At 49.0% G+C, this 13,034-nt stretch overlaps 1 protein-coding gene across 1 annotated transcript; it reads right to left on the reverse strand.

The window, feature by feature from the left end:
• Positions 1–235: 235 nt before the first annotated feature.
• On the reverse strand, positions 236–11,902 carry PRPH (peripherin). The gene is made up of 9 exons (XM_032210906.1): positions 11,322–11,902; positions 8,718–8,778; positions 8,201–8,296; positions 7,242–7,406; positions 4,151–4,276; positions 2,889–3,109; positions 1,736–1,785; positions 699–778; positions 236–283 (listed from the first exon to the last, which is right to left on the reverse strand). Exons 1-9 carry the CDS (start codon positions 11,900–11,902, stop codon positions 236–238), a joined length of 1,428 nt encoding a protein of 475 aa, XP_032066797.1.
• Positions 11,903–13,034: the final 1,132 nt, after the last annotated feature.

Genomic DNA, 13,034 nt, shown 5'->3' on the forward strand with positions numbered 1-13,034 from the left:
CCACCAGGCTGTAGACAGATTACAGTCTGAAGGGCAGAGAGAGCTGGCTCAGGAAGCCCGGAACAGTGTGGGAAGGCTGCCAGTGGTAAGAGGTATCATCAACATCAACATCGTAAATAAGGCCAGTGTGGCTTAGTGAGGGAAGAGGGGAATCTGCGACTGGGACTTTTGCAAAGAGGTGAGCTTAGCGCCTCTCTCAGGGGTCCCCCAGGGGACCTTGCTGGGGTGGCCAGCCTCACTTCTCTATCTCAGCTCTCTGCTCCTTCCTTGACTCGGTCACCACCTGCAGGGAGAGAAAAGGGCAAGCCATGAGAGCAGCACAGGGCAGTCCTTCCCCAACTTGGAGCCCCTCGGGAATTTTATGAAGTCAGGTTTCTTTTGGTTGACTGAAATAACAGCAAAACTCTAATTAGGTCTTTGGAGGGTTTGTTTTCTTTGTTTGTTTGTTGTTGTTTTTTTGCTGTGCCCTAGGCTAGGGGTCCCAAAACTTGGTAACTTTAAGACTTGTGGACTTCAATTCCCAGTTGAAGTCCACAAGTCTTAAAATTCTCTTTTTAACTCTCCAATTCTGGGAGTTGAAGTCCACAAGTCTTAAAATTGCCTAGGCTTAGGTCCAATCCCCACAACTTAAAAATCACACATCTACCCCGAGTTCCTCTTTCACACAAATCTCCAGTATGAACAGATCAGTGACTTGCCTCTCCATCCTGGGTTTCAATGGTTTTGATCAGCACCGTCTTCCGGGTGTGGCTCTCTGCACTTGGATCCGGCTCTGAAACTATGGGAGGAGGGAGGTTTGAGAGAGAAAAGGCTCAGCATTCAAAGGCCCCTCATTCTTTCCCCATCCAGGGTCATTCAGGGGACTGAGAACTACAACGCCCAAACACCCAGCAGCTCAGCTATCTTCTTTCTCTCATACTCCCATCATGAAAGACCGCTGACTACCAGCTGGGAGAAATTAGAAAGAAAGGAAAGTGGAGAGGTGACGTAGGGAATGAAGCAGCGTTGGGGTTTCTTTCCAAGAAAAAGCAACTGAGGATAAGCAGGAGTGGGCTTCAAAAATGGCAGCAATGGGTTCGCTGCCCCGTTGCTGGGTGGCCATGGCCATGGTGGGCGTAGCCTAGTCGGCCTCCTGCACAACAGCAGGGGGAGGCATATTTTTCACCCTCCCAGGCTCTGGAGGTTGGGCAGAATTGGCCTTCCCCGGGCTCTGGAGGCCCTCCGGAGGACGGTAACAGGCCCATTTCTCAACTTCCGGAACTTCCGGTTGGCCCATTTTTTTCCTTCCCCAAGCCTCCGCACAGGCCCTGCACTTACCTGGCATGATGAACAGGCCGCATGGAGACTCTGGTGGGGAGGGGAGGGGGAGGCGTGGCCAGCCAGGGGTGGTATTTGGGGGTTCGCCAAACTGGGCAGAATCCTTGCTAGAGGATCTCCTGGATCCATGCAAACTCCCAGCAGCCTATCCCCTGACGAGACATGATTGCCTACACAACTTGAGATAAGGGAACCTCCAAAACCAAGCTTGTTTCCCTCGAGCCAAAATGCTCCCCTCCAGTTATTGCTCATTAGAAACAAAGTATGTGCAAAATATGGCCAAAGAGATGCTCGAGTCCACCCAGAATATTGCTGACATCTTTGCCCCTGCCACCATCTCTTTCAGAAGCCCATAACTTTGTCAAAGAACACAAAACACATGGGTGCATCGAGGAGCCATTGCTGGCTATTGGCTCACCTGCAGTTCTGATGCTATAGGATGCCATGGATTGGACAGGCACTGAAATCCTGCAGGGAACATATAGCCAGTAAGCATTAAAGAAACTTCTACAAGTTAATTTCCAAACTTTCCCTTTTATATGGCTTTCCTGCATCCCTCCCAGAAAAGGAGAAGGTCACCTTCCTCCTCACATACTCCTATAAAATTTTGTTCAGAACTAGGTAAAAATAAAGACTATCTTTCCCAATGCTGTAGCTGTAACCCAGACAGCTGTAGATAATCCTTCCGGTGCCCATCCCTCCTACTGTCTGAAATACATGCCAGGCATCCCACAAAACAAGACTGGCCTATATTATTCCAGAGACTTTCCTACATACACCTGGTCTGATATGAAAATGCTGAGAGGAGATGGAAAGGAGAACATTAGAGTAAGTTTGGTGGAAACAGAGGAAAGTGCCTACCTATCAGGAAGGTTAGGAAAAGAAAAGACTGGAGACTTTTAGGAGCGAGGAGCAAGACTCATTTGTTTGAATTAAAGTTTCAGGGAAAGGAAATGGGTTGGGTGGGGACAGGAAATTTTGGGATGGTCAGCCTTCTGTAACCTGGTGCTCTCTAGGTGCATTAGAACTGCCCCGCACACAGTTTATGGGCCCCTGTCTATGCGGATTAGGAGCTCTTAAAATTGCAAGTCCCAAGGCTTCTGGAGGGCAATGTGTTGGGGAAGGCTAGATGGAAGACCTTGCAAGAGACTGAAACAGAGGTGGAATGCTCCCGGTTCAGCCAAACCAATAGTGGCAGTGATGGGAGGCTCTGCCCACCAGCCCAGAAGCTTCTGCACATGTGCAGAAGTGTTGCGCATGAGCATGAGCGAATCGGTAGTAAACCGGTTAGCAACCCACCACTGGACGGCACCCACCAACACGGATGTTGTGTTGGAGTGGAAAATGGTGGAAGCCCAATGAATAGCTTTTGTGGTTCAACTTTCATGTCTGCTTCATGCTCAGTTTCTTGGGTAAGTCCTTGTCTGCCCAAAACCAATTGATATTTCCCAGTGTTTTGTATCTTGCCATGCTGCCTGCAGTAGCCACTCAGCGGTGGCACCCGTGACATTCAGAATATGCTCATGAACCTAAAATATGAGCAGGGCAGGATCTGACCACTGTTGACCTACCTACTCTCCTCTCCTTCCAACAGCTTGCGGTAGGTGGCAATTTCAATGTCAAGAGCCATCTTGACATTCAGCAGGTCCTGGTACTCCCGGAGGTGCCGAGCCATCTCTTCCTTCATGTGCTGGATCTCCTGCTCCAGCCGCCCCACTGTCTCTTGGTAGGAGCCCACCTCCGCCCCATATTGGTCCTCAAGATCTCGCATCTGCCTGAGCAGGGCTTCGTTCTAGCAAGATGAAGAGCAAGCAGCACCATGACCGAAATCCATGAAATGGGTATGCAAATCACTGACCCACCCACCCCAAAAAATCACACTCATTCACAAGCAATTCGCAAAGTGATCCTGAGGGTGCAGCGCTAACTTCTGGCCTCAACAGGCTTTAAAAACAGTTGAGTCCAGATAGCTTGATAGCACTCAAGGCGGCTTCTCTTCATTTTATTGTACTTATTGCAGTTACAATCTGCCTTTCCATCATAAATGGTGCTCAAGGCTACCGACAACCAAATACAAAAATGTGATTAAAACAGAACTGAATGAAAAAATGAACAGCAGCCACGTTGCTAGTGGTGGTATTCATCCGGTTCGGATCGGTTCAGAGGAACCAGTAGTGGCCAACCAACCGCTCTGGCGCTATGCTCTCCTATGCTGTCCATTTTCTAAGCTGTGCGAGCAAAGCGCATGTGCGGAAGGCCGCATGCACTCACATTTTCGGTGTGCGGCAAACAGGTGGTAAAATTATGTGAAACCCACTTCTGTCCTTAGCCATACCTGTTTCAGCTATTGACAAATCATCCTAAAGCCCAAAAACTGCCTGAAGAAGGTCCTTGCCACCACGAGGAAGTTGCAGAAAACAGAGTCCATTTAGTGATTCTAGAGCCTGGAAGGAGCCATCACCAAGAAGGCCCTTTTTCTATTCCTGTCAAACTTGCTCCACTGAGGATAAAGCAGAGACAAGGTGTTTTCTACCTGAAGATCTTAAAACCCAGGCAGGCTCAGGTGAAGGAAGGTGGCTTCTCAAAATCCTTGGTCCTATATCATACAGGGCTTTTTCTGGTCATCACCAGAGTCTGCAAATGGCCTATGTAACCAATGAAGTTGTCATAATATGATGACTGCAATCAATCTTTCCTTTGGGATTGCGTGGTGAATGCAGAGCAGGGTGACAGTATTGTCTGCTGACCTGGGACTTTCCCTCTCTTGTCCTTTGACCTATGCCATCCATCTGCTGCTGACCCAGGTTGAGAGCAGGGTGAATGTTTTACTCACTGTTCCTTTGAGTCCATCCACCTCACAGGTCAGGCTCTGGATCTGACGGCGAGATTCGTTCATCTCCTGTTTGGCCTGGCGAAGGGCCTCGTGATTCCGATTGGCTGCATCTGACAGGTCAGCAAACTGCAAAGAACAGCAATATCAATAGCACTTAGACTTATATACCACTTCCCAGTGCTTTACAGCCCTCTCTAAGTGGCTTACAGAGTCAGCCTATTGCCCCCAACAATCTGGGTCCTCATTTTACCGACCTTGGAAGGATGGAAGGCTGAGTCAACCTCGAGCCTGGTGAGACTCCAACTCCTGGCAGTGTAATGCAGAGTTAACCTGCAACACTGCATTTTAACCACTGCGTCACTACCCAAGAATTTGGGAACATCAAGATGAGGGAAAGAAGGAACCCCCAAATAATTCCTAATCAGACCATACCTGAATTCATCCACAATTATCTAGCTGGAGGGGAATGGATAACACAAGCCCAAAGTCCACACAGAACTCTTCTCACGAGCCTCTTTTTCCTTTGTGGAAATCTCACAGGATTGCCAAGGACCACAGCATTGGACCCATTCTTTAGACAGGTAATCCTCAAGTTACGACCATAATTGAGCCCGCAATTAAAGTCATAAGCCATGATGATTGTAAAGCAGGTCATCATTATGACCTTTTTGTGGTGGTCGTTAAGCAAACCTATTGTTCGCTATGCTTGGTTTTGCTGGAAATCAAAAATAAACCCGGTTTCTGACACATGCACCACCAATCTGCAAGACCGTCTTCTGCCGCATACCTCCCAACGGTCGATAAGATCGCACAGGGTGGGCCTTCTCCAGGTGCCATCAACCAGACAATGTCGGTGGCGGCTCCCCGGGGGAGGGCCTTCTCTGTAGCCGCTCCGACCCTATGGAATGAACTATCCCCAGAGATCCGGACCCTGCCCACTCTCATGGCCTTCCGAAAGGCTATCAAAACCTGGCTATTCCAGCAGGCCTGGGGCTGTTGACCTCATGACTGAGGTCCAGCCCTGACCAGATTGAGTGCATGAAGTGGTTTTTAATCTGTTTTTCTCTGTTTTTTAATTCTTTATTTTTTTAAAAAATGTATTTTCTGTAAGCCGCCCGGAGTCCTTCGGGATTGGGCGGCCTATAAATTTATTAAATACTAATACTAATACTAATACAATCACAGTCATGTGACTGTGGGGTGCTGCAAACAGCCATAATAAATGCGGACTGGCTGCAGGCACCAAAACTGTAAGTCATGTGATGGTGGAGGAGGGGCAAATGTCTGAATCAGTCACAAATGTTTTTTTTCAGGGCTGTCATAATTTCCAACAGTTGCTAAGCAACAGGTCATATAAGTGAAAGATTATCTGTAATATTCTACAGCAGTGGCTGGATTTCCCTCAGTGAGGAAAATCTGATGCAGGAATCCAGCATCACCAGTCTGATTTATAGCTTTCCCTCTACTTTCTTTGACCCACACCACAACCTGCAAACTATACATTAATGGAGCTCACTCATGACAAGCACCAGCCAAGCCTCACTGTCTAACAGGAGTGCATGCATCTAAACATACATCTAGTCTAGTTTAATGAAAAGAAGGACTAGGGGAGACCTGATAGCAGTGTTCCAATATCTCAGGGGTTGCCACAAAGAAGAGGGAGTCAAGCTATTCTCCAAAGCAACTGAGGGCAGGACAAGAAGCAATGGGTGGAAACTAATCAAGGAGAGAAGCAACTTAGAACTAGGGAGAAATTTCCTGACAGTTAGAACAATTAATCAGTGGAACAGCTTGCCTCCAGAAGTTGTGAATGCCCCAATACTGGTCGTCTTTAAGAAGATGTTGGAACGGTATAGGATTTCCTGCCTAGGCAGAGGGTTGGACTAGAAGACCTCCAAGGTCCCTTCCAACTCTGCTGTTGTATTGTATTGTAACATGTTATCCAACAGTTGAATTGAATGAAATAGGACTAGACTAGGACTAGAATAGGAATGGGATAGAATAGGAATAGGAATAGGATGGGAATAGGAACGGAATGGAATAGAATAGACTAAGGTTCTTAATTGGCCAAATATTAATTGGCCAAGTTTAATCAAGGTGAGAAGCAACTTAGAACTGAGGAGAAATTTCCTAACAGTTAGAACAGTTAATCGGTTGAACAGCTTGCCTCCAGAAGTTATGAATGCTCCAACATTGGAATTCTTTAAGAAGATGCTGGATAGCCATTTGTCTGAAACAGTATAGGGTTTCCTGCCTAGGCAGGGGGTTGGACTAGAAAACCTCCAAGGTCCCTTCCAACTCTGCTATTGTATTGTATCTCTGGAATATCAACCCCAACAGAGATTAGAATGGCCTCCACTCTAGGAATGCACTGAAGACCTAGTTCTGCCAGTGGGCCTGGGGAACTCAGAGCAGGATGGAGCCCATTAAATGGCTTGTGTGAGGTGCACTCACTGGGGCGGGGAGTGGGGGGTGATTTTAGTATATTTATTATATCACTTCTTTTATTAGTTTTATTGTTTTTATATGGGCTTTTACATTCTGTCGCCACGTGCAAACAGGAGGCAATATAAATTCAATAAATAAATAAATAGCAATGAAGAGGCATTGCGCCACATGCCAAGTAGAAGCAGGAGGGGAGGGTCAACCTGTACCTTAAGTGGTTTATTATTTTGCTATATCAATAAGTTTTATGGTGATAAGGAAATTCCTTTTCTACCAAGCAGCTATTTTCTTGATGCATCAAAAGAGACAGCGTTTATTCAGTGCTAGGGCTCCCCCTACTGGCTGGGGAAAACACTGCTCCGATGAATCACAGAGGTGCCTTACTGGAGCCATTTCCAAATGTAATCTCTTTGTCCTGGACTTTAAAAAGTACCTTCCAGCCTCTTTTGCCATGGGACAGTGAGACAGGGCGGCATATAAATCTACCATAATAAAATCAATAAGGCATCCTGCATATTCCCGTTGAGGTCATCTTCTTTACTCTCTACAACGTTTTGCAATGGCATCCTGTTAATCGTGCAGCAACCCCACCTTCTCCTTATCACACACACACACACACACACACACACACACACAGTTTAGGCACCTTGGATTTGTACCACTCCTCGGCCTCCTGCAGGTTCTTGACCGCGATGCTTTCATACTGAGTGCGGATCTCTCTCAGGGCGGCGGTCAGATCCGGCTTAACCTGCTCCATCTCCACCTGCTGCTGCTGCTGGCTATGTATGCTCACTTGCATGTCGTTCATCTCCTGCAAGCGTCGGGGTGGCGGGAGGAGAGATTGTCAGAAACACCAAGAAGGGTCCTTATATAGGTAAGCATCGCATAGGCTTCCATACTACGCAAACAGGTAGGTGAGATTAGGGACCATAATTCAGTGGCGAAGAATGCAATGCAGAGAAGGCAATCTTGAAAGAGAACTGCTCAGAGATAACATCACTGCTCACATGAAACAGAGATGCCCAAAAGATATATTCCCACGGAGCATTAAAGTGCAAGAGCAGCCATCCCTGCATTACTTCCTCAAGTGAATCTGCCCTGCAAAACTACAGTGCAGACCAGTCATCCAGGCCACACATCCAAGGGTGGGGCTGGAGATGCAGATGTTTTCCTGCCAGGCACCACTAGATGGCCCAGAAGCAACATCTTTGCTGCAGGATTGTCTTAAAAAATAATAATAATCGCAAATCCAAGGGCGGGGAACCGGTCACCTTCCAGATACTGTTGCACTTCTAGCTCCCAGCATCTCTGATTCTCAAGCGTAATAGATGGGATTGCAGGATCCAGAAGCCACGGGATTTCCTATCCTGGCTACATTAGTCTCCCATCCTCCTCCTTGAGGCACCTACTCTGCTCATTGTGGCACCACCTACCTCCTTCCAACGCTGTTATCATTACCTTTGGGAAGATATACTACTACGGCATGTAGGATGCTTTCCTACGCAGCCCCAAAATGGTCCTGTTTCATATAGAACAGTCTACGATAGTTCAAAAAAGCCAGAAAAAGGGGCATCAGTTGCACACCAGCCCACTATCACTCCTTACCTCCTCGTGTAGTTTCTTGAGGAATTCAATTTCATCCATCAGGGACTCGATCTTGCGCTCCAGTTCCAGGCGTGAAAGGGTGGCATCGTCCACATCCTATCAGGGGGCAACAGGAGGGGGTGGGGCAGTGGCGGGAAGGAAAGCCGATAAGAATCCCAGGAAAATCCCCAACCACTTTCCACGTTAATTTAAGGAGTAAAATGGACAGCAGAGAATGGGAAGAGGGGTCGGCTGGCCTGCTGCTGGCCTGGGATTCCAGGAGAGAGCCTGCTTCCAGCACAATCGGAAGCTAACGCAACTGCCAAACAGAGAGTTCAAAAACAAGGCTTGCTACTTAAAGTATGCGAAACAATGTGGACGCTTGCATGCATTGCCGCGCATGGCTGTCTCTGCACGTGGCAGGGTGAGTCGTGAATGTGAAAGGACCCATGCAGGGAGGGGCGTGTAAGGGGATGTGGGAGCCAAGCATGCCATTCCCTCCTCTAGTGCTCTCCCATCCGGAAGAGGCTTGGCTCACCTTGCGAAAGAGAACCAGGTTGTTTTCAGCATCTTCTCGCTTGTGCATTTCCTCATCCAGCCTGTAGAGGGCAGAGAGCAGCCCCAAAGCAGAAATTGGGCAAGAATGCTACAGAATTGGTCGCTTTCATCTCGCCTCATGCGGTCCACAACTTTTAAGCAAACTCAGCCCTCACCCACATAATTAAACACGCATCAATACCAGAAATAATATTCCATCTCTTCTCTTTTTTACTTCTGTTTTCAGGAACCGAGCAAAATATAACTGCTTGGCAAATGTGCTATATGGGCTAAGATTCAGGCTGTATTCTTGCTTCCAAGCATTGATCACACCTAGTTCTTAACCTATCAATGTGATATTAAAAGATTACATCAACGTCTCTGCACCCTAAAATATTTGTACTGTGACGTAGGCACTGTTTTTTTTTAAAAAAACCAAATAAGTAACAACCCTGTTCACAGATTCTCTGACCTCTAAGTAAAAGAAGAAGAAAGCACTAGAAATGGGAAAGAGCGGAGATGCAGGTGGAATAAAGTTAAGTAGCTTGAAATTTGATTTTAGAAACCATTTTCATTCCATGCTCCTTGCAGAATTAATAATCTAACAGACCATTTGGAGTAAAAACTGAAGCATCTGAAAAATGTGGATTTTGGAGGATAACTTTTTTTTTTCCCTGTCCCAAGAGGGCAAGTAAGATGGGGAAGAAGGAGGAGAATATATTGGAAAAGAAGCTGCCTGGTAATATTATGTGTGTTGAAATGAGTCTAGCTGTCTCTCTTCCAAGATTTGGAATCTAATATTCATCTCTTCTTTCCTTCTTCCCACCTCCCCATCTGCCACAGCACGAGCCCTGCCAGCTTGGAGGAGAACCAACCACACTTCACTTATGCCCAAGGGAACACAGTCACACTTCTCTTCCACTTGAATATAAATATGCATGACAAATAAATGAAAAAGCAGAAAAAACGGTTCTGCTGCAAAGAAGCAGGCTCTTGCAAGGCCACTGACTGGGTTCCTATTGTCCGTCGTTTTATCCCTGGAGTTTGCAGCCTGGCTGCAAACCATGAGTCTTTCCTTTGCCCACTTGAACGGATTCCCCCGTGTCCTCTGACAGCCATTCAGAGAGATCTCCAACCAGAGAGAGTCTCCTAAGAGTGTCCTCTGCTCCATCCCTTCCCTGAGCTTCCCAGATGCCACAAAAGAGATTGCCACCAAGCCAAACAAGTGGTGGAGTTCCATCTGAGCCAGAAGGTTCCTCCCTCTTCCCACCCACCCCCACCCTTCTCTCCTCCTGCCCCACCCCATCTTTAGCCCAGCCTCCTCTTTCCCAAATGCCTGGTTTTCTTGCCTTGCCGCCCTTTCGACAGCCTCCCCCTCCCTCCTCTCCATCACGTCATGTCTACCAGACTCATCCCCACCACACCCTTCTCTCCCCTTCCCCCTCCCCCTCCTCCAAGCTCATCTCAAGGACCTCTTTTCTATGCACAGCACACCCACCCCATCTGCATCTTCTCTCCTGCGCCCCAGTCCAAGGCTGGGCAGCTTCTCCTCCTCCTCCTCCTCCTCCTCCTCCTTCTTCCTAAATGCAACACTTCCAGAGACCCAGAATGAGTCTGGGACACAGTTGCCCACAAAGGAAAGTCTCCCTACTACAGCGTTCAGAGGAGTTTACTCTTGCTTAGCAACACAGCCAACTTTTTTTCTTAATAAACCGGATTCCTGACCCAGGAGATCCAAGTCATTAGATTCCTTTATTTTATTATCCTTTATCCTTTTATTCAAACTACACTCATTTGCTTTCTCTATACGTGTAGGCAGCAAAGAAAAAGAATCCATTATTATGCATCCATTATTCAGCAGGTGCATACATTATTCGGCTCCTACTAATTTATTCATCATGTTGCAAAGTGCAGAGAGCCATACATTTTTACAGATCGCTTTTTCATTTCCCTTCTGTGCCCTTCTTAGGGCCAGCTGATCTCTCCTGTAATCGATCACCCTTCTCTCTGGGAGTCCATCCCAACTCCTCAGCTAATAACCCACCGTTGGCAAGAAATCCTTCCTTTTTTCTCAAAGACAGGGAGTTACCTGAGTCTTCTGAATATGAGGTCAAGGAAAAGCACTCTGCATATGCTTAAGAGGCATTCTCTTTTAATGCTGCAGACATGATTTTTCAGCAAGCTGGACCCATTCAGCCCAATTTAAAAGCCGACTTTCCCTCTCTATTTGGACACCCCTTACTATTATGCAAGAGAGCGAATTTTCTATACTTTTCACCCATTCGCTCCATCGGCCCTACCTCTCTTCTAAAGCCTGACAGAGAGCTCAAAGTTTCATTCCCCGGCCCAGACCGCCCTATTGGGCTCCCCCACTGCACCCCGAGTTATCCAGCACTGGCTCCGTTTGGGGGGGGGGGAAGCAAAGTGAAATTCAATTTTTTTTACTGTGGCAGGGTGAGGATATTGCAAAATCCCCATTCCCACCCCACTCTGGGGCCAGCCAGAGGTAGCATTTGCCGGTTCTCCCAACTACTCAAAATTTCGGCTACCGGTTCTCCAGAACCTGTCAGAACCTGCTGGATTTTACCCCTGTGGGGGGACTCACCTCTGCTTGAGAGCGGCCAAGTCCTCGGCTAGGTTGTCCCTGTCGACTTGCAGGCGGTCTCGGTCCTTGCCCAGCGAGTCGACTTGCCGGCGCAGCTCGCGCAGCTCATCCTGGAAGAGGTCGGAGGCGCGGGTGGGCTCCTTAGCCCGGGACTGGCCCAGCTCGGTCAGCAAGGCGGCGTTCTGCGTCTCCAAGTAGCGCACCTTCTCGATGAAGCTGGCGAAGCGGTCGTTGAGCTCTTGCAGCTCCTGCTTCTCGTTGCTGCGGGTGGCCAGGAACTCCTGGTTGAGGGCATCGGCCACCGAGAAGTCCAGCTTCTCGGCGCTGTAGGCGTAGCGCTGCGGCGGCGGCCCGGCCAGCATCGACTGTGCGCCGGTGCGCAGGAACAGGGCGCTGCCCCCGGCGCCGCTCCCGCGGTAGGAGCGCAGGGAGGCTCCGGCGGATGGCACGCTCAGCAGCCGCGTGGCGGACGAAGCCGAGGCCAGGCGGGACGAGGAGTAGGGCATGGGAGACAGCATGGGCGAGGGCCCGAACGTGCGGCGGTAGGAGGTGGCGCGGATGCTGCTACCGGAATGGCTCATGGCTGCTAGCTGGGCTGGAGTTCCGAGCAGGTCCGAGCAGTGGGTGGCGAGGAGCAAAAGGTGATGGATCCGGGGATGCTGCTTTATAAACGATCGGTCGGGGATCGGGGAGGAGGGGGGGGGAGCGGCAAGCTCCTCCTCTCCCTTGCATGCAGCCTAGAACTCCGCACTGCAGCCCGTCGACTGGGGGAAGGGACAGGCACCCACCCAGCCACCGCCGTCCTGCCAAAGGCGAGCGGGAGGAGGAGGAAGGCGATCTCCCCCAGCGGCCCGCCCTGCTCCATCTCCAATCCAGGCAACCCGGGCCACCCTGGTGCCCGCCAGAAGCGCCCCCTGCTAAAGTCCGCGACGGCGCGGCGCTTACTTGAGAGCAAGTGTCCGCTCGGCTGCCTCTGGGACGCCCCCCCCCCCCCGATTCGCGGGGATTTCCTTTTTTTCTGGAAAAGGGAAGGGGGGAGAAGAGAGAGTTATGGGTTTATTGGGCGCGGGTGGGGGTCTTGCCCCCATCTTGGCAGGAGGAAGAGCACCTCCTGACGTCTCTTCCCAGTTCTGGAGTTGGAAACAGACGCAGCGGCTGAATGAATGAATGAATGAAACCGGCGTTTGAGGCGGAAGAGCAGGGCAGGAATAAGATAGCCTTCATATTAATGAACTTGTACCTTTGCAGGGAGGCGCAGTGGAGGAGGGTTTTTTATATATATAGCTCCCTAAAACTGCGCTTGACTTTGCAAAAGAAAAGGCATCCTCGGTAGCCTTTGCATCGCCCATAATCATTCTGCAGTAGAAACTGTATCCTTTTTGATACGGGAATATTCTGCTCTGGAATGGAAAATAAGTGTATTCGGTTCTAGAAAAGGCACAGCGGAGAGTGAAAGGCTGGGCTAACCCTTTTTGCCTATGGTGATTTATCTCCTTCGCACATTGTGTTTTCTGCCTTTTGCTTGCCATCAAAGAGCTTTCCAGGAGCGATTTATTTGTTTTGTCACGAGTGTATACGATAATAGATACAGGTACGTACAAGATTATGATTGCATGAAAGGGATACGAATAAATGGGGCTGTTAGGACAGGAACGGTAGGCACGTTGGTGCGCTTATGCACGCCCCTCTGGCAGAAACGGATTCACGCTCAGT

The sequence above is a fragment of the Thamnophis elegans genome, chromosome 2, assembly GCF_009769535.1.
Source record: "Thamnophis elegans isolate rThaEle1 chromosome 2, rThaEle1.pri, whole genome shotgun sequence".
Classification (NCBI taxonomy): Eukaryota; Metazoa; Chordata; class Lepidosauria; order Squamata; family Colubridae; genus Thamnophis; species Thamnophis elegans.